The sequence below is a fragment of the Sapajus apella genome, unplaced genomic scaffold (assembly GCF_009761245.1).
Source record: "Sapajus apella isolate SASKATOON/1434 unplaced genomic scaffold, GSC_monkey_1.0 scaffold137, whole genome shotgun sequence".
In the NCBI taxonomy this organism is placed as follows: Eukaryota; Metazoa; Chordata; class Mammalia; order Primates; family Cebidae; genus Sapajus; species Sapajus apella.
The window spans coordinates 1060663-1085360 of record NW_022437077.1 but is presented as its reverse complement, the minus strand read 5'-3'; the positions used below and the strand labels follow the sequence as shown (position 1 = coordinate 1085360).

The following is a 24698-nucleotide window of genomic DNA, read 5'->3' as shown; positions in this document are numbered from 1 at the left end:
TGCAGCCGGGCCCCTGCCCATTTCCACATTCTGTTGAGCCCCAATCCCATGGTCTGGCAATGTCAATCCTATGGCATATGCGCTATGACATTCTCCTTCCTTTGCTCATGGCAGACATCACTAATCCATCATGACATTCTTTTCTGCCTAGGCTGAATGAGACCTTAGACTCCTCAATACAGCCCAACAGTCACTACCAATTGATCTGAGTTAGCACAAGATATGAAAGTGATCTGCTATCACTTTGAGGTCAGGGGTGGTGTCGTGCTCATCTGTGATCTCCACATACCTAGCAAAGTGCTATGTACATAGTAGGCACTGATATGTGTTTACCAAGTTAAAAGCAACTACTTCTGTATCCTCTGTGGGGCCATATATAAAGTAGGTGCTAATAAATGTTTGCTAAGTTGGGTGACTCATCTTTGCAAGGCCTACAGAGCCAAGTACATCAGAGGCCTTGCGTATAATGGGTGCTAATAAACATTTGTGGATTTAATTCAATTACTTATCTTTACATCCCCCACAGTGCCCAGAATAAAGGAGTGGTTAAGAAATGCACATTGAAGGCCGGGCGCGGTGGCTCAAGCCTGTAATCCCAGCACTTTGGGAGGCTGAGGTGGGTGGATCACAAGGTCAAGAGATCGAGACCATCCTGGTCAACATGGTGAAACCCCGTCTCTACTAAAAATACAAAAAATTAGCTGGGCATGGTGGCATGTGCCTGTAATCCCAGCTACTCAGGAGGCTGAGGCAGGAGAATTGCCTGAACCCAGGAGACGGAGGTTGCGGTGAGCCGAGATCGCGCCATTGCACTCCAGCCTGGGTAACAAGAGCAAAACTCCATCTCAAAAAAAAAAAAAAAAAAGAAATGCACATTGAATTGAACTTCTCATTTCTGACTTCAGTATCTTCAATCGTGCCAAGCATAGTGTCTTGCACAAGGTTGGCATGAATAAGTAGGGGGAATTGAACTGGGTGTGGGAGATCTGTGAAGTCCTCTTGCCATCCCATGGTCAGGTTGTGACAGTCTAGGGAAGGGGTCTGGCTCCCTGACACTGAGTGAGTGTCTAGTCCAATTCTTCTCTATCAAAACTCACTCCTTGTTGATGTATTCAGCCTCGAGCTGTAAATTCCCTCTGCTGCTGATTTCCAGAGTGGTATCTTTAACCTCATCTCTCTCCTGATGTCCAGACTCATAGATCCAACTGTCCCTTTGACATCTGAACTTGGATGTTCAGTAGACACCTCAATCTGAACTTGCCCATGAATGAGTCCTTAATTTATTCTGCAAACTTGCTCTTGCTGGAGCAGTCCCCATCTCAGCCGCAGCAGCTCCATCCGTTCAGTTGCTCAGGCCCAAAAACTCAGCATCATCCTTGTCCTCCGCCTCTTATTCCCCAAATCCAATCCCTCATAACCTTGTTGGCTCTACCTTCAGTGTACGTCTAGAATCCCATCTCTTCTCACCATCCACACTGGTCCAAGTCACCATCACCCCTTGCCTGCACTATTGCAATTGCTTCCTCATTGGTCTCCCCACTCCCAACCTTGCCTGCTACAGTCTATTTTCAACATGGCAGCCAGCAAGTCATTCTTTTTAAAATATAAGCCGGATTAGGTCACTCCTCTGCTCCTCATCTCACTCAGAGTACAGCTAAAAACCTTTCAATGGCTACCAAGTCCTGCGTAATCCATCATCTGAGGCACTTAGACTCCAGATATTCTCCCACTCACTCACTCCTCTTCAGTCACAGACCTCCCTGCTAGTCCTCAAACACGACAAACATGCTATGCCTCAGGACCCTTGCACTTGCTGTCCTCTCTGCCTGGAACATTCTTCTTGTAGCTTAGTGGTTGTCCACGTATGATCTCTAAGCCAGCAGCATTAGTGAGTTTGTTAGAAGTGCAAACATTTCTACCAGCCCAGACCTCTTGAGCCAAAAACGCTGGGGGACAAGGGCAACAATTTGTGTTTTAACAAGCCCTCCAGGTAATGTGGATGCATGAAAAAGTTTGTAAACCAGTGTTTCGCAGAGCTCCTTGGCTCCCTTCCTTCAGATCTTTATTCAGATGTCCTCTTCCAGAAAGAGAGGCCTTCCCTGACCGCTCTATCTAAAATAGCGAAATAGACCTCACCCCAAATTCCCTTATTCTGCATAGCACTCACACCACCAGGCATATTAATATTTCATATATATATACATACATACATACATACATACATATACATATGGTGGTTTTTATTTTTTTAGACCGAGTATCACACTGTCACTCAGGCTGGAGTGCAGCGGCACAATCTTGGCTCACTCCAACCCCTGCCTCCGCAGTTCAAGCAATTCTTGTGCCTCAGCCTCCTAAGTAGCTGGGACTACGGGTGTATGCCACCATGCCTGGCTCATTTTTTTGTATTTTAGTAGAGATGGGGTTTCGCCATATTGCCCAGCTGGTCTTGAACTCCTGAGCTCAGGTAATTCACCAACCTTGGCCTTCCAAAGTGCTCGGATTACAGGCATGGGACACTGTGCCTGGCCTATTTTATATTTTTAATTATTTATTTGCATATTATGCATTTGCTTATCTCTGTCCTGACTTTCTCCCTGCTATAGTATGTAGGTTTCCTAGGAATCCCCAATGTCTGGAACAGTGCCTGGCACATAGCAGGCACTTAATAAACATCTGATGCTTGAATGAACTGTCTCAATGCTCAGAAGGCAACTTGGAGTCCAGAGGGGCAGAAGCCAACCAAAGTCATGCAGGGAGCCAGGCCTCCTGACTGTCAGCTCAGGACCCACTTGGCTGCATCAGGCTTAACATGACTGGTGTGCCCCTGCTCAGAAGCGTGGCTCGTCGGTGGCCCCCGGCATACTTCCCTTCTCTTTTAAGCTGTGAGTGGTTTAATTTGCAAGCACTGCTGCCTTTCATGTTCCAAGCTGCGTCCCTGCTCCCTCTGATCTCGGAAACTGCTCGGACCCTGATGCTGCTTGTTGGCCCCGCCCTCCGCAGCCAGATCAGGAGGCTCAGTAATTGTGACTGATTTTCAAAGCTGCCTGGAGTCTCTGCAAGCACCCTGGTGTCAGATTTGCTTCCCCTTCAAAAAGTTGCTCAAATGAAATAAACTAATTTAATTTCTGCTTTTCCCTCCCCACCCCCCCAGGTTCCTCAGATAGTCCAAATTGAGTCCCCCTCCCTCCCAACTTTTCCTGAGTGGAATGTGAGAGTCAGTGGGCTGGGAGAGGGGGTCAAGGCAGGGCTGGGTCTCCGTAGGCTAGTGCTCATAAACTGGGGGCTGCCTCTGCCTCCTACTCTCTGTGTGACCTTGGATGAGTCCTTGCCCTTCTCTTGGTCTCCGTTTCCCCATCTGTGAAACAAGAATCCTTGCCATTCCAACAGCCTGGGAGCTATGCCCAGCAACTTGCTGTGTCACTGACTTGCTATGTGACTGTAGGTACTTTCTTCTCTCTGAGCCTCAGTGTTCCCATCTGTTCAATGGGGATACTACCATCAGTCCTGCCACCTCTCAGAGTTGCAGTGAGAGCGAAGGGGTCATGGAGGAGCCCCCATGGTGGAGATGAGGCTGCTCTTTTCCCCACGCACCTCCCCATCCTCAGCCATTCTCCACAATGCAGCAGATGGCATTTTCTAAAACGCAGCTCTTCCCAAGTCACTCTCTCACTTAGGCCTTTCGCAGCTACCTGCTTTCCTCTAGTCCTTCAGATGGGGCTTTTGCTTCCTTCTCGCTAGAGAGCATCAGCTCTCCTCACCTTTCTGGCCTTTTCTATGCAGAAATGTGCAGGTCAGTTTTAGGTGAAGAGAGACAAGGCCGTGAGCTTAAGTCAGTAGGTCGGGGCTTCTGGGCCTAGAAAGTCAGGGACTTGCTGTGTGACTATGGCTATGCCACATGCACACACAGGCTTTAAAGGGCTTCTTGGCTAGGCTGTGTCTGATGTCTTCATGGAAACGTCCATTTCTGTGTGTGTGCACTGCCCTTTCTATGGGCGCAATCGTGTGTGCGGTGCTCCTGGGTGTGTGCAGTCATACCCTGGTAAATGCAACTGAATCTGTGTCTGGGGGCTCAGCCATCTCTGTGTGAGACTCTATTCCTAGCTGGCTGGGCCTTGGCGAGCTGTGGCTTCCTCTGGGCTGTAGACGGAGCAGCCTGTCTCATTCATCTGCCTGTCACTTGGGCATATCACTGTCTCTCTGAGCCCCAGTTTCCCTATTTGCAAAATTAATTGCTAAGTTCTTGCCAGGCTCTGAAATTCCACAGGTCTTTGCCATTGACAACATCCAAATTTATCTCTCCAGCCCAGACCTCCTGTGAACCCAGATATTCAACTGCCTTGTTCAAGATCTCCACTCAGCAGCCTAATATGTTTTTCTAGCAGCATACTTCACACCAAACTCCTAATTTCCTCTCATCCCCCAAATCTGTCCCCCCATCTCAGTAAACGCAGAGCCATCTATTTAACTGCTCAGGTTATAATCCTAACAGTTATCCTTGAGTTTTCTTTCTCTCACACGCTACCTCCAATCCATTAGCAAGTGCTTTCAGCTCCACTGTCAGAATATATCCAAAAGGCAACCTCTTTTCAACACCTCCACTGTATCATCTTGTTCCAAGCCACCATCACTTCTTATTTGCAGGCCACCCGCTTCTGCTCTTGCCCTCTTTTCTGCCCTTCTATCCCTCCTGAAAGAGCCATGGGTCCTGATCATGTCATTCTTCTGAGCAAGACCTTCCATTGACTTCTCAGCTTGCTGAGTGTAAAAGGCAAAGCTCTGGCTATGGTCTACATGGCTACATGAGCTGGTCACCTTGTTTCTTCCTGGCAGAATTTAACCCCAGGGCCTTTGCGTGTGCCATTCCCTCAGCCTGGAATGCTCTTCACCCAGGGCCCATGCTCTTACTTCCTCAGGTCTTTGCTTCAATGTTACCTCTTCAGAGAAGCCTTACTGGACCAATGATCTAGTTGTTCACTTGCTTATTGTCTGTATTCCTTAGGAAGAATGGGCCCTCCTTGAGAGTAGGGGATCTTCTGTCTTTTCACTGCCATGTTCCCAGGGCCTAGCACATAGTAGGTACTCGATAAACGTTTGTTGAATGAATGAATATACTCATATAGACACAGCATATCATATGCACACACAGGCCTTAAAGTGCTTCTTGGCTAGGTGTGTGCGCACAGCTTTATAGATATTTGAACACACATGTATATCAGGCATGCGTGTGTGCCTGTGTGTGTGTGTACGCCAGTCCGCACCCATATCCACAGCCCCACTGCTCCTTATTTCCCCCTCATTCCTTGCCCACCATTCTCTCCAGTTCACCTTCTCCTCTTCCCAGCTGGCTGTTTGCTCATTATCCCAGCAATCTGCCAGATTTGGCCCAACCTGGGGAAGCTGGGCTGACAGCACCCTTTCCCAAGAGTCCAAGTACTCCTGGCCTCTGATATGCAGCCATAGAGCTGGGAGGTCCAGAGAGGCATAGCATCTAGCCTTCGGCCACAGTGAGTCAGCGATGGAGCGTGGACTAGGACCCAGGGCAGCTGCTTCTTGTCTAGCCTGGCTTGCAGATGACTTAAAGTAACATGGTAGGAAGGAGATGCCCCTTGCCCATGACTCCAATTTCTACCGTAGCTCCCAGAGTGCTGAGCTAAGTGGGGCCTGGATGGTCAGCAATGGTCTGGAGGCTTCACAGTGGGAGAAGGCGGAGTTGTGCAGCTTTAGTCCCAGTGACCTGCTGCTGTGTGCATGACCCTTTCTAAGTATGGCTGTGTCTGATGTCTTCATCGAGATGTACGTTTTTGTGTGTGCACTGCCCTTTCTATGGGTGCAATCATGTGTGCAGTGCTCCTGAGTGTGTGCAGTCATACCCAGGTAAGTGCACCTCAGTCTGTGTCTGGGGGCTCAGCCGTCTCTGTGTAAGACTCTGTCCCTAGCTGGCTGGGTCTTGGTGAGCTGTGGCTTCCTCTGGGCTGTAGACAGAGCTGCCTGTCTCATTCAACTGCCTGTGCCTGTGCCTGTCTGCGGCTGCATGCCTGGGGAGCTGGGTCCCAGGATGCTCATGTCTGCTTGTGGCTTTTGCCTCTGTCTCTACATGGCTGAGTCTGTGCAGAAGTCCTATCTGCCTAAGGGCCCGTTTCCTACCTGGGGGTGTGATTGGCTATGTCAGGGTCTGCAGTCGTGGGTCTGAGTGTGTGGTTGGACCCTGTTCCAGCTGTATCCCAATCTAGCTCTTCCCAGTGGTGGGTATGCCTGAAGATGGGACTATGTCCACGTGGAGGTTGTGGCCCAGGGCTGTGCTGTGTCTGTGTGCAGTTGAACTTCTGTGAAGGGCTCCGTCAAGGCATCCAGCTGTGCCTGTGTGGGGCACTGGATCTACGAATGGGGTTGTATACTGGTGTAGTGGTGAGTGGTATTCGCGGCTGGCTTGTGCATGTGGCACATCCGGATCTGCGGCTGTGTCTATGTTCGTGACTCTATGTGGCTGTATGAGCATGTCCAAGGGCATCACTGTGTCCACATGCAGGTCCAAGTCCATGTGGGGGCTGTGTCCATGGATGTGGCTGAGGTCACATGTGTGGTTTTATCCAGGACTGTGCTTGACCATAGGGGACACCTGGGCTCACTCACATCTGTACCCTGTACCTTAGGGCAGGAGGCCCTGTCTTTCCTGTCCCTTCCCGGAGGATCAGCGACTCTGCTTTCCAGCAGGCTCCACTCCCCTTGGGGATCACCTAGATCCCACCCCCACCCCCAGGGCCCACAGCCCACCTGTGGGTGAGAGTTCCGCCACGCTGCCAATGTAGGGGCCGTGCAGGAAGCGGGGCTCACTGTCATTGATGTCTTGCACCTTGATGATGAACTCCGACTCGGGCTCCAGCAGGCGGTTGGTGGCGCGATCCCGAGCCTGGGCCCGCAGCGTGTAGAAGGTTTTCTGCTCGCGGTCCAGGCGCTCCATGGCGTGAATGTCGCCTGTCAGCTCATCGATCAGGAAGATGGTCCCAGCGCCCTCGCCTGAGATGGTGTACTTGATGGCCCCATCACCCTCGTCTGAGTCCGAGTGGATCTGGGGAGGCAAAGAGGAAGGCAGGATGGAGGCTGCAGAGGAAGCTCCTCTGGGCCTCACTGTCCATCCTATTCCCAAGCCCATCTCTTCTCCAACACATACACGTCTTTAGTGAGGACACTGAGGCCCATCAGCCATGCTCACTTCCATCCCTGGTCTGGAGTGTTTCCCCAGCCCTCTGGGGCTCTCCCTGCCCCTGGAATCTACTTTCCCCTCTGCATTCAGAGTTATCAGCCTCGGAGGCAGATCCGAACGTGGCCTCCCTGCTTGCAACCCTCCAATGGCTTCCCATTGCCTTTACAAAGAAGTCCAGCACCACCGCCAAACCCCTCTCCCCTTTAGCACGCACAGCCTCAGGGCTGTGAGCCCTTGCCTTGTTTCTCTGCCCCTGGAAAGTCTACTCATCCTGCAAAGTGCAACAAAAATGCCACCTCTTTCAGAAAGCTTTTCTGGATCCTCAGTGTCTCCCTGCCCCCAGGGTCTCTCAGTACATCAAGCCATCATCGTCGTGTTCAGCCTTGTAGGATGGCTGTAGCCGGCACTTCTGAAACGCTAGTGTGCATGCAGTTCACCTGGGGATCTTGTTAAAAATGCAGATTCTCACTCAGGAGGTCTGGAGCCAGGCCTCAGACTTCGCATTGCTAACAAACTTCCAGGCTGCTGGTCTATACCTCACTGTGAATTACAGGTCTACTGCTCCCTAGACTCTGCACCCCAGGAGGTTGGGGTCACATCTTTTTCATCTTGGTATATGCAGAGTCAGGCTCAAGACGTAGCACATGACAGAGAGTGAAGGGAGAGAGGAGGAAGAGAAGGGATGTCAATTGAAAGAGCACCTTTTATGGCTAAGCAATTTATGTACTTTTCTAGTTCAAGACACTTAAAAAAAAAAACCTGCTAGAGTAGGATTTGCTGTCTTTATTTTACAGATTTTCCCCCCATTTCCTAATGAAGATCGGAGGAGTGGGATGGGTTCTTCAAGGTCAGGCCACGGGAAGAGCTAGTCTGGCTCCACACTGGGCTTTCCCATTCCATCTAAAGCCTCCCGAGAGGAGCCCAGGGGAAGGGAGAGACAGTGCAGCCTGGCCCAGCCTTGGCTCTGGCATCGTCTCTCTGTGCGTTCTCAGCCATCACTTTGCCTCTGTGGCCCTCAGTTTCTTCATTCTGTAACATGGGAATCATATTTGCATCTTCCTCCCAGAGCTATTGAGGGGTTTGCTGAGTTGAGAATCCACATAAGGCCCTTAGCAGGTGTCACCAGGTGACATTTGCAGTATTTAACAGCCAGTATGACGGGGGCACTGCCCGGGCAGTGGTACTGCAGCAGGACCCCTGCTGAGCCAGGCAGGAACCCTTTGGTTGCTGGATCACAGAGAGGTCCAGGGGGCTGAGAGAGTTGGGGCGAGGGAGAGGAGGGACTATTTACTGCAAGTATGGAGGTTTTTCATGAATTTAACAACCATTACAACTGTACCAGTTTGTACTAGCTGAAAATCAGCCCTGTCTGAGACATAATAAGTGCCCAATAAATGGTAGCTATCGTTATTATATTATTACTAAATGTTAGCTATATATAGCCGGGATTTAATCTAGGCACCATTAGGCTCCAGAGTCCAGGTTGTTTTCACTGCCCTGAGATCTCTTGGGTGAGGAACCAGCAAGAAGTCTGCTTTCTTGCAATCAGCAACACCTAAGTCCTTATCCTCCAATGCCCAAATCTCCCAGGCAGATTTGAGCAGAGGAAAATCCATTCTGATGAAGCTAATGGCTTTGGGCAGGTCCCTGCTCCTCTCCAAGCTTCTATGGAGATGGGGTGTGAACGAGAAAATCTCTAAAGTTCCTTTCAGGCTGGGGTGCCATGAACCCCAGCCCACTCAGCAGGAGAAGAGGTGCCCATGAAGTCATCATGAAGGGGGACGAAAGCCCATCCCCTGCCACGCAGGAGGAGCTAGAGTATAAATTCTGCTGGTAGAACTTTGTGTCTGAAAGGTGGATTATAGAAGTGCCATTTGGAAGATTGAATGGCCCATAAACATTTTCATATTTCATTAGCCGATTAATGGGCATCTCTCTCTTTTTGGCGAGTCTGCTGATTCTCAGCAGAAATTGCGGGGACTAAATGGAGGCGTCTGGTGGAACCTTTCCGGGTCCCCGTCCTGTTATAGATTGCCCCAATTAATGCCCATCCTGGGCTCCACTGAGAAGCCTTCTTCCTGTCCAGTTACTGTTAATAGATTTCTCATAAGTGGCTGAATTGTAAAAACCTCATAACTCAGTTTAATGCCACCAATAAAATTATTTCAGGACATCGGCCCTGAATCATTGGTAGTGCTGGGGATGAGGGGACCTGTCTCTCCTGCTTGCTGTTTATGTTTTTTTCCCACCTTTGACCAGGGGGAAATGGGATGAGAGGGGGAGAGTCTGTTCCCTTTTGGGATGCCTCTGCCTGCTTGCCAGTCAGATCTGTTGTCTGCTTATTTCACCAGCAAACATTTTTGAGCAGTATGGTAGAATAGATGCCATTTGGAGAGATGTTTAACAGCTATAATCTTACTAGTCTTCATCGTTGCCCTGTGAAACATTGTTATTCCCACTTCTCCGGTGAGAAAACTGAGGCACAGAGAGGGGAAATCATGTGCTCTGTCAGACAGCCAAATGCGGGAAGCACACTCCTGACTCTACTATTCACTAATGTGGGACCATGGGTTTGCCTCTCTGAGCCTCTGTGTTCCCACCTGAGAAATCAGACCAAGCCCTACTTGGCACAGGTGTGGGAGGATTAGAGGGGGGCATGTTTTCCTTGACCTAAGCACTCTATTAATGGTTGTTTCCTTCCCTTGCCATCTCCTGGGTCTCCATCATGTCCCTGCAGCCCTTGATGTAACTCAGGCCCCAGACAGGGCTCATTTATGAGTGAGGAATGGAGAGGAGGGCATAGAACCTAGTGGGACGTCATCTTCTGTGGAATATGAGCTCACCCTGGGGCCTACTGGCTGCTCTCTGGGGACTGCAGAGTCAGACAGGGGCAATCCACCTGGGCAGGAGCTATGATCTGGGAGTTACAAATTCAAGCCCAGCTGGTGCTGCCTGCCCTGCCCGCCTGGGTCTTGGCTCCAGAGTAAGGAGGGAGCGCCTCTGGCTCTGCCCTAGGAAGGTATTTCTCAGGACTCTCAGCTGTGAATGGAGACTGGAAGATGGCGCCCTCATTTATTGAGCACCTAGTATGTGGCAGACATGTGTTGCTCACCATCTGCGGAAATCAAACTTGACTTTGTGGGTATGTAAATGTATCCCTATTTTCCAGGTGAAGAGACTGAGATGACCTCAGGTCTGTTTGACGCCAAAGCCCAGATTGGTCTGCAGTCTCCAGGAATCTAGCTAGTCTGCTTACAATGCCTATAGCAGAGGGCGAGGGAGAAAAGGGGCCAGATGGGTTGCTGGGCTGCCGCTGGGCTCCATGGCTTGGGGAGTGGGCTTCACAGCAGTCTTTTGCCCTGCGTCCTGCAGGCCACAGTCATCGGTGGTCTCTTTTCTATCAGCCTCCATTTTACCATTTGGAAAAGAACTCCAAATCATGAATCGGGAAAAATTATGTGCTTTGGAGTCAGAAGCAGCCCGGTGCCAGCTTCAGCTTTGCCAGTGACTTGTTGTAGGACCCTGGGCAAGTGTCTACCCTTCTCTGAGCCTCAGCCTTCTCATCTGTAAACGGGACTGACATTGCTTCCCCATGTAGATTCTGAAGATTCATAAGATAATATATGGACGCTCCTTGCACTTCGTAGGTGCTCATGGTAGATTAGTCCCCTTTTCTTTTCCTGTTCTGGTCTCGGGAGGGGTTGAGGGTTCACCTAGTTCATCCCCCTATCTCCTGATACAAGAACTACACAGACTCAAATCCTGACCCACTGGAGGTCCAGGGACTATCATCCAATGCCTTCGTGTCTTTCAAACTTAGCCTGTGTCCTCCTCCAGGCAGCCCTCTCAGATGCCCTCTCATTTGGTTGAAGAGACCTCACCTGCCCTCTTCCTGCGCCATACATATGGCCCTTACTCCACTGCCTCCTGTAACTTCTAGTGCTGCACATCTGTGTCCCCAGCTGTCATGGGACTCTAGGCATGAACTAAGTTAGATGTGTCTCTGTCAGAACTCTTTGGCACATACTAGGTACTCTGACAACGCCTGCAGAGAAAATCCAGGGGGTGGGAGGATCGAATGTGTGTGTGTGTGCATGCACATGAGTGTGAGTTTGCAAGCTCCTTGAGGGCCAAGCATCTGGCTGTTTATTCCATTTCCCCAGCACCCAGCACGGGGCATAGCACAAAACATATTGAATAAATGAATAATAAAGTATCCAACTGTCATTAGACTCCCCCAGTTGTCTTCTGGGATTTCCAGAGGATTCAGCCACTCTTAAATCCCAGGTACACATGAGCCAGACTAAGGAGGATAGTCACTGAGAACCTAAAAGCTCCAGGCACAGCTCTAGACTCTTTACTACCATCTTACTGATGTCTCATCTTGTGTATCAGAGATTACTCTCTCCCCATTGTATAGATGGGCAAACTGAGGCCCAGAGAGGGTCTAAACCCCACCTATAGTCACACAGGTAACGAGAGACAGCCCTAAAGCCTGACACCACATTCAGGGTTCTTTCTACCACATCACATGTGGCCAACCCTGGAGGAGAAATCCCCCTCAAGTCCCATTCCTAGATCATAAACAACATGAAAAACACAAGAGTGATGGTTTCTCATCCCAGGGGGCTGAAAAATGGGATTTATGAAGCCATTAATTACTTCCTCCTAATTAAATCAAAATTAAATGCGAGCAGAGGTACGTTTTCCTTATTAAAGACAATTAAACGGACAGTGCAGCTACGCAAATAAAATGAATCCAGGATTTAAACGGAAAGCAAATCAAATAAAAAGCCTCCCCGGAATGAGGGGTGTGTTCACGCCTGTGCTACCCGTAAACCAGGAGTTCATCAATTTTCTTTAAATATTAGCAACTTAATTAAATCTGCTCTCCTCCCCACTTTAATTCTGCCGTATATCTAAAATAGATCTCACCGCCCACAGGAGTTGGTCATAAGTGCTGACCCCATAATTCTATCTTTTTTTTTAAAAATTAAAAATCCTACAAAATCCACATCCAGCTGACAGAAGCCTCGGGGGAAATTACAGTTTGGAAAAGGGATTAGTCAGAGTACCCAGATTTTATGGAAATGCTGGGAGGTTGCTTTGAGGGTGGGTGTCGTGAGAAGGTTTGGGGAGAGGTGGGTTAAGGTGGCCGACAGGGGCAGGGCCGAGGAAAGAGCTGTTTCGTGTGGGGCCTCGGCGACCACCTTGGGGCCCAGTGGTTCCTGTGGGTGCTGACAGGAGCCTGGCGGTGAGTGATGGAAGAGGCGGTTGTAAAATAGGTTACTGTTGGGCGCCCGGGGTTCACTCTGCCGATGGTGCTGTTGCTAAGCTACCTTTAGAATTCGACAAGGACGGATGCTCCGAGCAGCTCCCTGGGGTGGGGGGAACCAGGAAGCAGTGAATTAACTGAAACCTTGGTGAAGTCCTTTCTTCCTGAAGAGTGAGAGAGTGTGGTATGAGAGTGTGTGTTTGCATTCATGTGTGTGCCCGCACCAGCACTTGTACGTACCAGGGACTCAGCTGGAAAGGGGACAGGTGGCTTTTAAAAGCCCAAGCTCATATTCCTAGGGATGGGGATGGGCTAATGACAATCTTCCCCCCACTTAGTGAGAAACTAGAATGTCAGGTTGCCAAGAAGACTTTGGGGATTTGGGGCGGGAGTTCGTAGTTAGATGGTACACTCAAGGTGGTGGAACTATCAATAATAGTGAAACTTACAAGATGAGACTTAACAATAATAAAAATGAATACTTACTGAGCATGTGCCAGAAGCCAGCAGGTATTCTAGGTTCTTGACAAATGCTAACTCATTGACTCCCCACCGCCAGCCTTTGAGCTAGGTCCTAGTAATAGCCTCACTTAACAGATAAGGAAACTGAGGCACAGAGAGGGTATATATAGTCAGCCCTCTGCATCCATAGCTTCTGCATCAGCAAATGCAACCAACCAAGGATCAAACACGTTCGGAAAAAAAAATTGTGTCTGTACTGAATATGTACAGACTTTTTTTCTTGTCATTCTCTAAAGAATATAGTATAACAACTATTTGCATAGCATTTACACTGTATTAGGTATTATCAATACTCTAGAGATGATTTAAAGTATATGGGAGGATGTGCATAGGTTATATGCAAATACTATGCTATTTTATATGGGGTTTTGGTCTCCACAGGAGGTCCTGGAACCAATTCCCCATCGAGAGATACCGAGGGATGACTGTGACGTGCCCAAAGTCAGAGAGGTCATAAGCAGCCGGGCTGGGGTTTGAGCCGGGGCAGTGCAGCTCCAGGTGGCCCTCCAACCACACACAATGCCACCTCCCATAAGAAAGTGCACATTGTGCAAATATTTGCAAAGAGATGGAAAACTCTTCTCCCTCCCTGCAGGGAGTGCTTTTCTGGAGGTAGCCTTGCCAGTAAGAGAGCCGAGCAGGGGCTCTGGGTGAAGGTGATGGAGGAGGACGGTAACGAGTCACAACAGCAGTGGCAATGAGGACAGAGGTTGCTGGGGGGAACAGAAAGGACCCTGGGCCCAGCACAATGCTTGGCTCCTGGCAGCTGCTTATTATGGGGCTCTTGAAGTGGGCACAGAGACCTTGTTTCTTGGGTTGGTTCTGCAACTATGTGTGGCCCTGGTATAATCATCTCTGCATCTGGGCCTCAGTTTCCCCCCCCTTCTAATGAAGGGAGCTACAGGGCCCTCCCCCTGCTTATAGACTGTGGTTCTATGAGATGGGGGCGGGGTCGGCTCACGTGGCTGAGATGATAAGGGCTAGGTAGAGGCAGATGAAAGCATGAGTCAGCAGCCGGTTTTCTGATCTTTTCAGGATGTGGGTGGCTGGGGAGGCTTTTGCAGAGCCCCAACTGCTGGGCGGACAGCAGGGCTGACATGCCTGAGATGACCACCTCCTCTGACATTTAGGTAGATGCATCAGTCCTTCCCTGTGTCTCCAGGCTTTTCCTGGACCGAAGGCTTTTTCCCAGGTCTGAGAGTCTCAGAGGGGTCTGGAGAATCGGGCTGGGATTGGCCTCTTCTCTTTCTCTTTTGGGGGCTTAAAAACCTCAACTCAAGGGGCCAGGTGCAGTGGCTGATGCCTGTAATCCCAGCACTTTGGGAGGCCACGGCAGGCGGATCACTTGAGGTCAGGAGTTCGAGACTAATCTGGCCAACATGGTAAAATCCCATCTCTACTAAAAATACAAAAATTAGCTGGGCGTGTTGGTGAGCGCCTGTAATCCCAGCTACTCGGGAAGTGGAGACAGGGGAATCGCTTGAACCCAGGCGATGGAGGTTGCAGTGGGCCGAGATTGTGCCATTGCATTCCAGCCTAGGCAACAGAGCAAGACTCTGTCTCAAACAAACAAACAAAAACAAAAACAAAAACTTCAACTCACACGGGTTCAACTCTTGGCTACACCACTCACCCATTGTATGACTTTGCCTTCTATTTGGTTTCTTTACCTACAAAAGGGAATGATGGTTTCTATCTTGTAGTTTAAGGGTTAAGTACTTTATATGGGAATAATAAAAAACAGCGACAACAAAGAAGCCGGAGGCTGAACACTTTGTGTGCTCTGTTTTCTTTTTTAATCTCCAACAACCTTAGGAAGCCGGCTCTCTGAGCCCCTATTTTTACAGATGAAGAGACTGTCAGGGAGGTACAGTAACTTGTTCAAGGCCACACAGTGAAGGCGTTGGCAAAACCAGGCCTCAAACTCAGGTGTGTCTGCCTCCAAAGGCTGCGTTCTTAGCCACTTCACTGGCTACCACCTATCACGTAGTGGGCTTGGTCACTCCATCCCTACCCCTCACCCCTTTCTTCCAGCACCGCCATCTCCCACCCCTGGCTGGAAGTGAGGAGTCCTCGGCTCTGCTACTAGGCTGCTGGGTGATCTTGAGCAAGGCCCTGAACCTTTCTGAGCTCTGTCTGTCAAATCCTTGCTCAGCTTAATTGTAGGAATCATCCATTCATTCATTCATTTGGCCGTATGTATATAGGGGAAAGTAGCTAAGGGCCAGGGATTACTGTGTCTGGACCAGAGAAAACCTGAGCTTCCTGCAAAGCAAACCCACAGGTTTAAATCTAGACTTTCCTTCTCTCCTTGTCAAGGATCCTGATCTCTGAGCCTCAGAACTGCCCAGCCTCCCAATTTCCATACTCATTTAAGCACACAGGAAGCTCTGGAGGGGCCTTTCCCACCCACATTCCTGACCAAGACCTCCTGGAAAGCCAGTTGGCTTTAAGAAAAGCCAGATACTGTCCTGGGGCACCACCCCTCTCTCATGCCCTGTAATAACCCTCCGCTTCAACACCTCAACTGCTGACAAGGCTCTGAACAAATCAGGTACCTTCAGGTCTCCAAGTCTTTGGATATGTTATGTCCTCTTTCCCATTAGCCTGAGAAACTCCTACACCTACATCAAAACCCAGTTCAGGTGTTTTCTCCTCCATGAAGCCAGACAAAGTATACCATTTAATGAATGCCTACTCAGTGCCAGGTGCTGACTTGTGAAGCTTTTTATCACCAGGTGTCTCTGCAACTCTGGGCATCCCTAAAGTGGCAGAGGCTGGATCTCATTCACCTTTATCTCTCCAGCATCACACCTGGGCTCTACAAGGGGCTCAGGAATTGAAGAATGAATAAAATTCCTTCTCAGCTCCTTGTACTCCTATGGCACAGATCTTCAGCCAGATTTACCAGCATTTACTCAGAGAGTTTGAGAAAGTAGATTTCATTCATTCGTTCATTCATTCATTCAATTAATAAACAGTTTGCAAGCTATGTCTGTGCTAGGCACTGGGGATTTCATGGTGAGCAAAACAAACATGGCCCAACAGGAAAGACACACATTAATTGCATAATCAAACAAACACATGCATAATTAAAGTGTTATGAAGGAAAGATACTGGGACCTCAAGGGGGATGTGACAGCAGATCCGTCCTAGCCTGGTGTGTGCGGGAAGGGTTTCTCTGAGAAAGTGGCATTGGTGCTAAGACCCGTAGTGTGAGTGGAAGGTCATCAGTGGAAGGAGCAGGAAAGAGCGGTTCAGTGGAGAAACAACCTAGCCAAAGGGGCAGTGGCAGGAGTGTGCATGGGCATTGGACCGACTTTCAGAAGAGCAACAGAAGGGCAGTGAGGCTGAAACTCAGAGTGTGGCAGGAGATGAGGCTGGAGGAGGAGCCAGATCTTTGTAGTCCATGGATAGAATTTGGGCTAGACCCCAAGTGCATAGGAAGCTGCTGAACAATTTTAAGCAGAGTGGCCAGATTACGTGCCAGATGATCGGATTTACAAACGTGTTCTTAAATCCCACATGTACCTAGCTACACGATGGGCTGAGATTGCCCGCTGGCACTCTCTCGAAGATGCAAAAGGGAGGGGGAGGGGAGGGTGCATGGGGCGGAGTGGGAGTGGGCCCAGGACCCACTTATCGGTCCTTGGCAAGGGGGCACATGAAAGTGGATTTAAAAGGGCAGGTGAACTAGGGGTTCTTGCATCTACCAGTGGGTGTCCCCAGGGTCCTGGGATCTGGAGCTGGAGTGGGGCCCCACTTTACCTTGCCCACGTACAGGGGCTCCGTGCCCGTGTACTCCTCCACCACGAAGAACTGGTTCCACACCCAGCCGCGTTTGACGCGGCCGGCTCCCAGCGCGCCGTCCTGCCGAGCCCCGGGCGCCGACGGCGCGGGGGTGCCTGCGGCCCACAGACGCCCCAGCAGCGGCGGCGGCGGCGGCAGCAGCAGCAGCAGCAGCAGCGCGGGGGACAGCGCGGCTCCCGCCCGGAGCCCCCTACCGTCGGGCCTCGGCCTCATGCTTGGCCTGCGCCGGAGCGGGGCCCAGGAGCATGGACGGGAGGCACCAGAGCGCCGCCGCTCGGTCGCGCAACGAAGCGGCGCCGTGTCACATGGTGGCCTCAGCACGGCCGCCGGGTTGTCGCCCCCAACGGGGCACCCGGACAGGCCCGCGGCCCTGAACGCCGCCCAGCCGCAGGGATGCCCGGCTGGAGGGGGAGGGGGCGCGGCCGCACCCGGGGCATGGACAGCCCCCGGGGTCCCCGCCCGCGCCCCCCTCGCCGCGTGGCGTGTGGATCACTAGGCAGCGCCTGGGCAGCTCCAGAGTCCGGGAAGCGCCATGGTCCCTGCGCAGAGAGGATGCGGGTTGGGGCCGGCAGATCCTGCCAGGACTAGGGGCCTTCCGGTTCCATCAGGAGCCTGCAAGAGAAACAAGAAAACATCAGAGGGGCTTCTGTGTGCAGGGAGGGCAAGATGAGTCTATCTTTCCTCTTGTAGGTACTAAATAAGCACCTACTGTTTGCCTGGTACTGTGCAGAGTCGGACAGACACCATGGAGACTCACAGTGGTCCCCTCTTCTTGGAACCCATCATGTAGTACGCGCCCTTTCGGGGCACACCGCAGCCTCTCGCGCGCACCGCGCCCTCTCCCGCGCACCGCGCCCTTTCCCGCGCACCGCAGCCTCTTTCACCTGGTGTCACATGCCCCTGCTCTTCCACCCTCCTGAGCCTTTCTCCAGCCCCTCCTCAGCTCAGCCCGCATGCCCACACAAGCAGAGACCCTAGCAGCCCGAGCCCCTGCCCTGGCTGACAATCTCTCCAGCCCTGCCCAGTCCCCAGAACTTCCCACCCCAGGTGCTTCTAGAAGGCATCTTCAAGAGCCCCCAAGACCCAGGCCTCCTGGGTGCACAGAAGCCCAGCACCCAGACTACCACCCAATATGCCTGCCCTCCTATCCCTCGCAGCACAGACAGGTCATTCCGTCTGAAACAGGCACCAAAGAAAGGCCCTCTGAAGTGCCCCCACCCCCACAGCGGCTTAGGGGTAGAGCACCTTAGTCCCAGAGGGCCTGGCTTGGAGACACCTTGAGTGACCCCAGGCAGGGCCACAAGCCCTCTGAGCTTGCCTCTGGTGCCTTCACATTCCCCCAGAAAACAGTTCTTTTCCAGAGTCTGAGAGACACCTTTCCTCCCCACTCCTGGACCAGCCTGCGGTCCCCAGATCCATCCATCTCTCCTCCCCTCTCTCCATCAGATCCTGCTTTCAGCAGGAGAGGATCTGAGGGACTAACGCCTACTCAAGCCATAATGATGAATAATGGCTTAATGTGGGTGTTTACAGGGGACAGCGATGCTGCTTAATGGAGGAATTTCAGGCACAGAGAGGAGTGCGTGGGGATGAGGGGCTCAATCCCCATTCCTCCTTTCCCTGAGCCCAGTTCAGCTCAGTTCAACAGCTCAAGTCCACCAAGCTCCAACTTTGTGCCAGGTTTGGCCTGCTTGCCAGGGGCACGGTAAATAAACTCACAGTTTTGTGGGGTGGAAGGTGAAACCCCTCTTATAACAACCTAAATGTCAGGTGGTATGTGATCGGGGCTACAAAAGTGTCTGTGTCTGGACACCCTGAGAGCTGTGGGGCTCAGGGAAGGGACTGAGCTCCTGTGTTTGGAAAGGGAAGGTAGGCAGGAGACAATCAGGGCTACTTCTCGGAGGAGGTGACATCTGAGCTGATGGGAAGAAAAGGGTGGGCATTTCAGGCAGAGGAGTGTGCATGGTGGCTGAGTGATCTGGCCAGTTTGAGGAGTTAGATCATGAACAGGGGTGTGTGGCTGGGCAGACGGTGTGTAGCCGGTGGGGGTGGGGGTGTCTGACCCGGCTCTAGCCAGATCTTCCTGAGAACAAAGGAAGTGGCCTCTCTAGGGAGGAAGAAATGCGGATCATCTTGGTTTTTGAGACACTGTCTTGCTCTGTTGCCCAGGCTGGAGTGCATGCAGTGGTGGGATCTTGGCTCACTGTAACCTCTGCCTCCTGGGTTTGAGGGACTCTCCTGTCTCAGCCTCCCGAGTAGCTGGGACTATAGGGGCCTACCTGGCTAATTGTATTTTTAGTAGAGACAGGGTTTCACCATGTTAGCCAGGATGGTCTCGATCTCCTGACCTCATGATCTGCCCACCTCAGCCTCCCAAAGTGCTGGGATTACAGGAGTGACAGACCACCTTCTTTAACCCAGCATCACAGTGGGCAATTCCCATCCCTTTAACTCATGGGAGTCATGACTCTGAAAGTTTTTTTATTCCCATTTTGTAGATGCCTAATTCCTCAGTACTTTTTTTCTAGAATCTGCTCCAGAAAATCTTTATGGAAGGAGTTTCAGGGTGGGGAGTCATTGCTGGAAGGTGAGGGTGATGGTGAGGGGGTTAAGCTGCAGTTCTGGGCAATGAGAGTGGGAAGAAGTCCACACTCCACAGGGAAGAATGGAGGGGAGGGGTCTGGACCTTGCTGTTCCCTCTTTCCCTATAGGCCCAAGCTGGAACTAATGGGGTCAGGAGGACCCGTTAGCCTGCTGTGAACACACCCTGCCTGGGTACAGAACAACTTCTATGGGCCTGGGCATGACAGTGCCCGACGCTGCCAGCTCTGCTCAGCAACCCCTGCTCTGTGCTGCCGCCTCCAGGGATCTGTCTTTGATTCCCTGAATTATGACCTGGGCTGGTCGTAATGAGGCTGGAGTTATGGGTGAGGAGGAGGTGCCTCTCCGAAGCCTTCATTTCCTGGAGCGTATGGCTTCCCTGCGTGCACCACGGGAACTGTTCCCCTGACTCCAACAAGCAGCTCCAGGGCCCATCACAGCCCTGCAGGGATGCAGAGCAGGGGAGGGGCTGGAGAGAGACAGAATTTGGAGGGAGGCTGTGGCCACTTCTGCAGTGGGCTGCCGAGGTCGAGGGAGGGGCGCGCAAGGGGAGATCCGCCAATGTTTGCAGACACCCAGCTGTTGCTCCTCTTCTCTCCTTTCCTTTATTTCTTTATTTCTAACACCTTTTACAAGGATGGGAGGCGCTGAGATTCAATCATTCTTTCAGTCACCAAACACGAGGGTCTGCCACAAGCAGGGAGACAGAACAGCGTTTTCTTCTTCCAATCATTCATTTATTCAACATACTATAACAATCATTTCTTCTTTTAAGACAGCAAGATGGAATCAGTTATTCAGTGATCTATCAGCAAAGAGAAGCATTTCTTCTGGTTATTCCTTTATTCTTTCCACAGCACCTCTCTGATGCCAGTCCATGTGCTGGGCACTGGAGACATAGCAATAAAAAAATGAAGTCCTGACCGGGTGGGGTGGCTCACACCTGTAATCCCAAGACTTTGGGAAGCCAAGGCGGGGGGATCACTTGAGGTCAGGAGTTCGAGACCAGCCTGGTCGCCAACAAGGTGAAACCCCGCCTCTACTAAAAATACAAAAATTAGCTGGGCGTGGTGGGGTGTGCCTGTAACCCGAACTACTCAGGAGGCTGAGGCAGGAGAATGGCTTGAACCTGGGAGGCGGAGATTGTAGTGAGCTGAGATCACACCACTTCACTCCAGCCTGGGTGACAGATCAAGACTCTTTCTCAAAAAAAAAAAAAAAAAAAAATGAAGCCCTAAGCCTCATGGAAATGACCTTCTGGTGGGGGACACAGACAATAGAGGAATGAAGCTAAATATAATTTAATATAAAATATTGAGAAGAAAAGTAAAGAAGCAGGAAGTGAGAGAGAATGGTGGAGGGAATGGAGTGAGTGCGTTGTTAAGGATACAGTATCAGGGAGGGAGGTCCTCTCAGAGGAGGTGGCATTGGGCCGAGTCTGGGAGGATGAGAAGGAGCTGTGCACAAAATAGTTCCACACAGAGGGAACAGCATGTGCAAAGGTCCAGAGGTTGGAACGAGCTGAGACGGCACTTGTAGCTCAAGTGCAGGACGCATCTGGACATGTGGAATTTGGGGTGTTGGGGAGGAGAAGGTGCTCTTGGTAGAAGGGCTGTCCAAGGCAAGGACCTGGAGTCAGATCCCACTTGATGTGTTTTTAAAATTTTATTCATTTTTTTTTTTTTTGAGACAGAGTTTCTTTCTGTGGCCTAGGCTGGGATGCAGTGGCGCAATTTTGGCTCACTGCAACCTCCGCCTCCCAGGCTCAAGCAATTCTCTTGCCTCAGCCTCCTGAGTAGCTGGGATTACGGGTGCACACCACCAAGCCTGGCTAATTTTTTTTTTTTTTAGTAGAGATGGGGTTTCACCATGTTGGTCAGGCTGTTCTTGAACTCCTGACCTCAGGTGATCCACCCACCTTGGCCTCCCAAAGTGCTGGAATTACAGGTGTGAGCCACTGTGCCCAGCCAAGATCTCCACTTTAGAGAGGAGAAAGGTAAAGTCCAAGAGGACTCTACCAAGCATACTTCATGACAAAGCAGTGCCTCGAACCTGGGACTTGGACTCCCCAGGCATAAGGCATCTCTGGGGAATGGGAAAAATGCACCTCTGGGTGCAACCCGGTGTCAGAGTCACATCTGGCAGGGCCAGCCTGCCCCCCTCGTGAGAGCACAATCTGCCCTATTGTTTGAGGATGGGGCCCTGGCCCTCCCATCCTCACCTCTCCCTCCCCCTCCTGGCCCTTCATACCTCAGCCTCCAGGTCCTCCCAGGGGCATCTTGGCTAGGTGCCCTGGCAGCCTGCCAACTCTTCATCGCTCTGCGCAGCCCTGCTAGGGCTGCCACGGACACATTGGCCTCCTCCCTCACTTCCTCCCTCCTTTTCCTGCTCCAGCTGCTTTTCCTGAATGGACAGTGACTACAGGACCCTGTCCTGGCATTCAGAATCAGTCCAGGGAGGCAGCTGTGGAGTCCTGCAGCTGCACGCAGCTCTCCTGGGACCTGGGGCATGTTGGTGGCCTTCCCTGGGCTGCAGGTCTCAGCCTCCTGCACAGAGCCATTTAATCCCAAATGGGATGAAAAATTGAGCCCTGGCCTGGCTCAATGAATGTTGGCTTTGCCCTGTCCACACTTCAGCCTCACCTCTTATAATCCGTCCGTCTGCCCATGGGTCTACATGTATGCTTATGGCTTCTATGTGTATGCGAACATGTGTCTGCCGTCACACATGTGACTGAGTAGGCGTGACGATCTGATAAACATTCCTTCATTTCACAAATATTTGTGAGTTTCAACTCAGTGTTGTTCTAGGCACAGCAAAAAGAAACAGGTAGAGTCCTTGCCAGGTGGGGACACAGACAATAAACAAATAACGTGTCGCATCATGGCAAGTGCAGTGGAGAAAGCAAAGCAGAGTAAGGTGCAGGAAGTTCTGGGGGTGGTGGGATTTGCTGTTTATCTGTCCATCCATCATCATTATTATAAATGATCATTTATACAGTGTAGTCAGGGAAGGCTTTGTCCTTAAGATGACATTTAAACAGACATCTTAAGTGAGGGACAGAGTTGTGCACAAAGCTGGGAGAAGAGGGTTCCAGGCTAGGGCAACAGCAAGTGCAAAGGTCCTGAGGTCAGCAGCATGTGTCTAGTGGGAAGGAGGAACATCAGGAGGTCCGGGGTTGCTGAAGTGGAGGAAGTGCAGGGGAAGCAGCAGCAGATGAGGTCAGAGCGGTGTGGAGGTGCAGTCAGGGCCTACAGGCTCTCTTGGGTTTTTACTCTGAGTGAGAAGAGACCCCTAATGTTTTAAAAGATCATCTGGGCTGGGATGATGGTGGTTCAGACCTGTAATCTCAGCACTTTGGGAGGCTGAGGCAGGAGGATTCCTTGAGTCCAGGAGCTCAAGATCAGCCTAGACAACATATCAAGATTCTGTTTCTACAAAAAACAATTTTAAAAAATTATCCAGGATTGGTGGCATGTGCTTGTAGTCCCAGCTACTTGGGAGACTGAGGCAGAAGGATTTCTTGAGCCCAGGAGTTCAAGGCTGCAGTGAGCTATGATCCCACCACTAACATACTCCAGCCTGGGCGACAGAGTGAGACCCTGTCTCTAAAGAAAAAAAAAAAAAGTGGCCAGGTATGGTGGCTTATACCTGTAATCCCAGCACTTTGGGAGGCTGAGGCAGCCAGATCACTTGAGCCTAGGAGTTCAAGACCAGCCTGGGCAACATGGCAAAACCCTGTCTCTACAAAAAATCGAAAAATTGTCTGGGCGTGCTGGCATGTGCCTGTAGTCCCAGCTATTCTGGAGGCTGAGTTGGGGGGATCATCTGAGCCTGGGGAAGTTGAGGCTGCAGTGAGCCATGATCACACCAGCCTGGGTGAGGGCCTGTCTCAAAAAAAAAAAAAAAATCATGCTGGCTGGCTATTGTGTTAAGATAGGCAGGTTCTGGGTTTGGAAGGGGCCTATGGGAATATTTCAATAGTCTGGTAGAGGACCAGTGAGGGGCTTGGATCAGGGGAGCAATGGAGACGCTGAAAAGGGAGGCTGGGCCACAGAATATGTTGATGGGTCAGAAATGGGGTTTGAGGGAAGACAGCAACTGAGCATGACCATGCCCTCAGCCTGGGCAGCGGGAATGAGCTTTTGTTCAGAGCTGAAGAGCAGATTTGGGGGGTGATCAGGAACTGACTTTGACTTGTTACAGTCATGTTTTGGACAGGTTGCACCCCGAATGCTTATTAGACATCAAGCAGAGATGCAGAGCAGTATTCCATGGCCAGGAGTTCAGGGGTGAGGTCCTCCTGCAGGTAGCACTTTGGGAATTTGAGTGGCATTTCAAGTGGAGACTGGGTGAGAGCACCAAGGAGTGGCTGTCGGTGGAGAAGAGATCTGGGGACTAAACGCGGGGGCCCACAGCTATGGTGATCCAGGAGATGAGGAGGAAACAGCAAGAGACTGAAAGAGAAAAGAGGAGGAAAAGGGAGATATCCTTGGAGCCAACAGAAGAAAGTGCCGTAAGGAGGGAGTGGTGAACTGTGCCCGATGCTGCCGTTGAGGGGTGAGCGTCTGCCCGACTTTGCCGGGGACAGCTCCGTGGCATAACTGTTCATAATGTCCCCCAGTTTGGTTGATAAATCATGTGGTGATCCTACTGATAGGGCCGATGTGGACTTGGACTTGCCCATTGGAGTTAGTGGGGTGGAGGTCATGCGTGACCTTGTTGGCAGCGATTTGGTGGGATAGTGGGTGCACGTGCTTGACTGGAATGGGTTCCAGAGAACCGGGAGGAGGAAAGGTGGGGATGTGTGTGGGTGGGTGACGGCCCCGCTCGGGATTTGTGAAGGTTCATTGGCCTGCCCCTGGCCTGCCAACCTCATTCCAGTAGAGATGGCTCAAGACAGAGGCTCAGGACACAAATCAGCATCCACACCATGCCGCTGGGGAAGCTTCGGCTGTGCGGGGAGGGCCAGCAGAGCCCCCTTCTCCCTGCACCCCTCCTCTACTCTTCCCATCTCTCTTGCTGCAGGGCCCAGCTGGACTCATCCCCACGTGCCCGGACTGAAGCCGCCACCATTTGCCTGGGACCCCTGTGGGCCCTAAGCCCCCTTGCAGGACAGGTGAGTCTCTGTCCTTGCTCAGGCTCCTGTGACCCAGCAGATCCTTGATGCTCCCACCTAGGGCTGGGTTTCTCTAGTGGGTATGGGAAGAAGACAGCAGCCCCATCCCTGGGTGTGCCCCCTGCCTCCCAGCTCCCTGACAGCCCCGGGAAGAGTCCCACAGCTCC

The 24698-nt window shown here is 51.4% G+C and overlaps 1 protein-coding gene across 1 annotated transcript in view; it reads right to left on the bottom strand.

The window, feature by feature from the left end:
• Nucleotides 1–24698, bottom strand: part of CDH22 (cadherin 22) — a 135589-nt gene that overhangs the window by 60835 nt on the left and 50056 nt on the right. Inside the window, exons 2-3 of the mRNA XM_032263705.1 lie at nucleotides 16770–17423; nucleotides 6775–7069 (exon numbers count right to left, since the gene is read on the bottom strand). Of these exons, the coding sequence (XP_032119596.1) occupies nucleotides 6775–7069; nucleotides 16770–17024 (550 nt within the window). The 5' untranslated portion in view covers nucleotides 17025–17423. The remainder of the gene's footprint in view (nucleotides 1–6774; nucleotides 7070–16769; nucleotides 17424–24698) is intronic.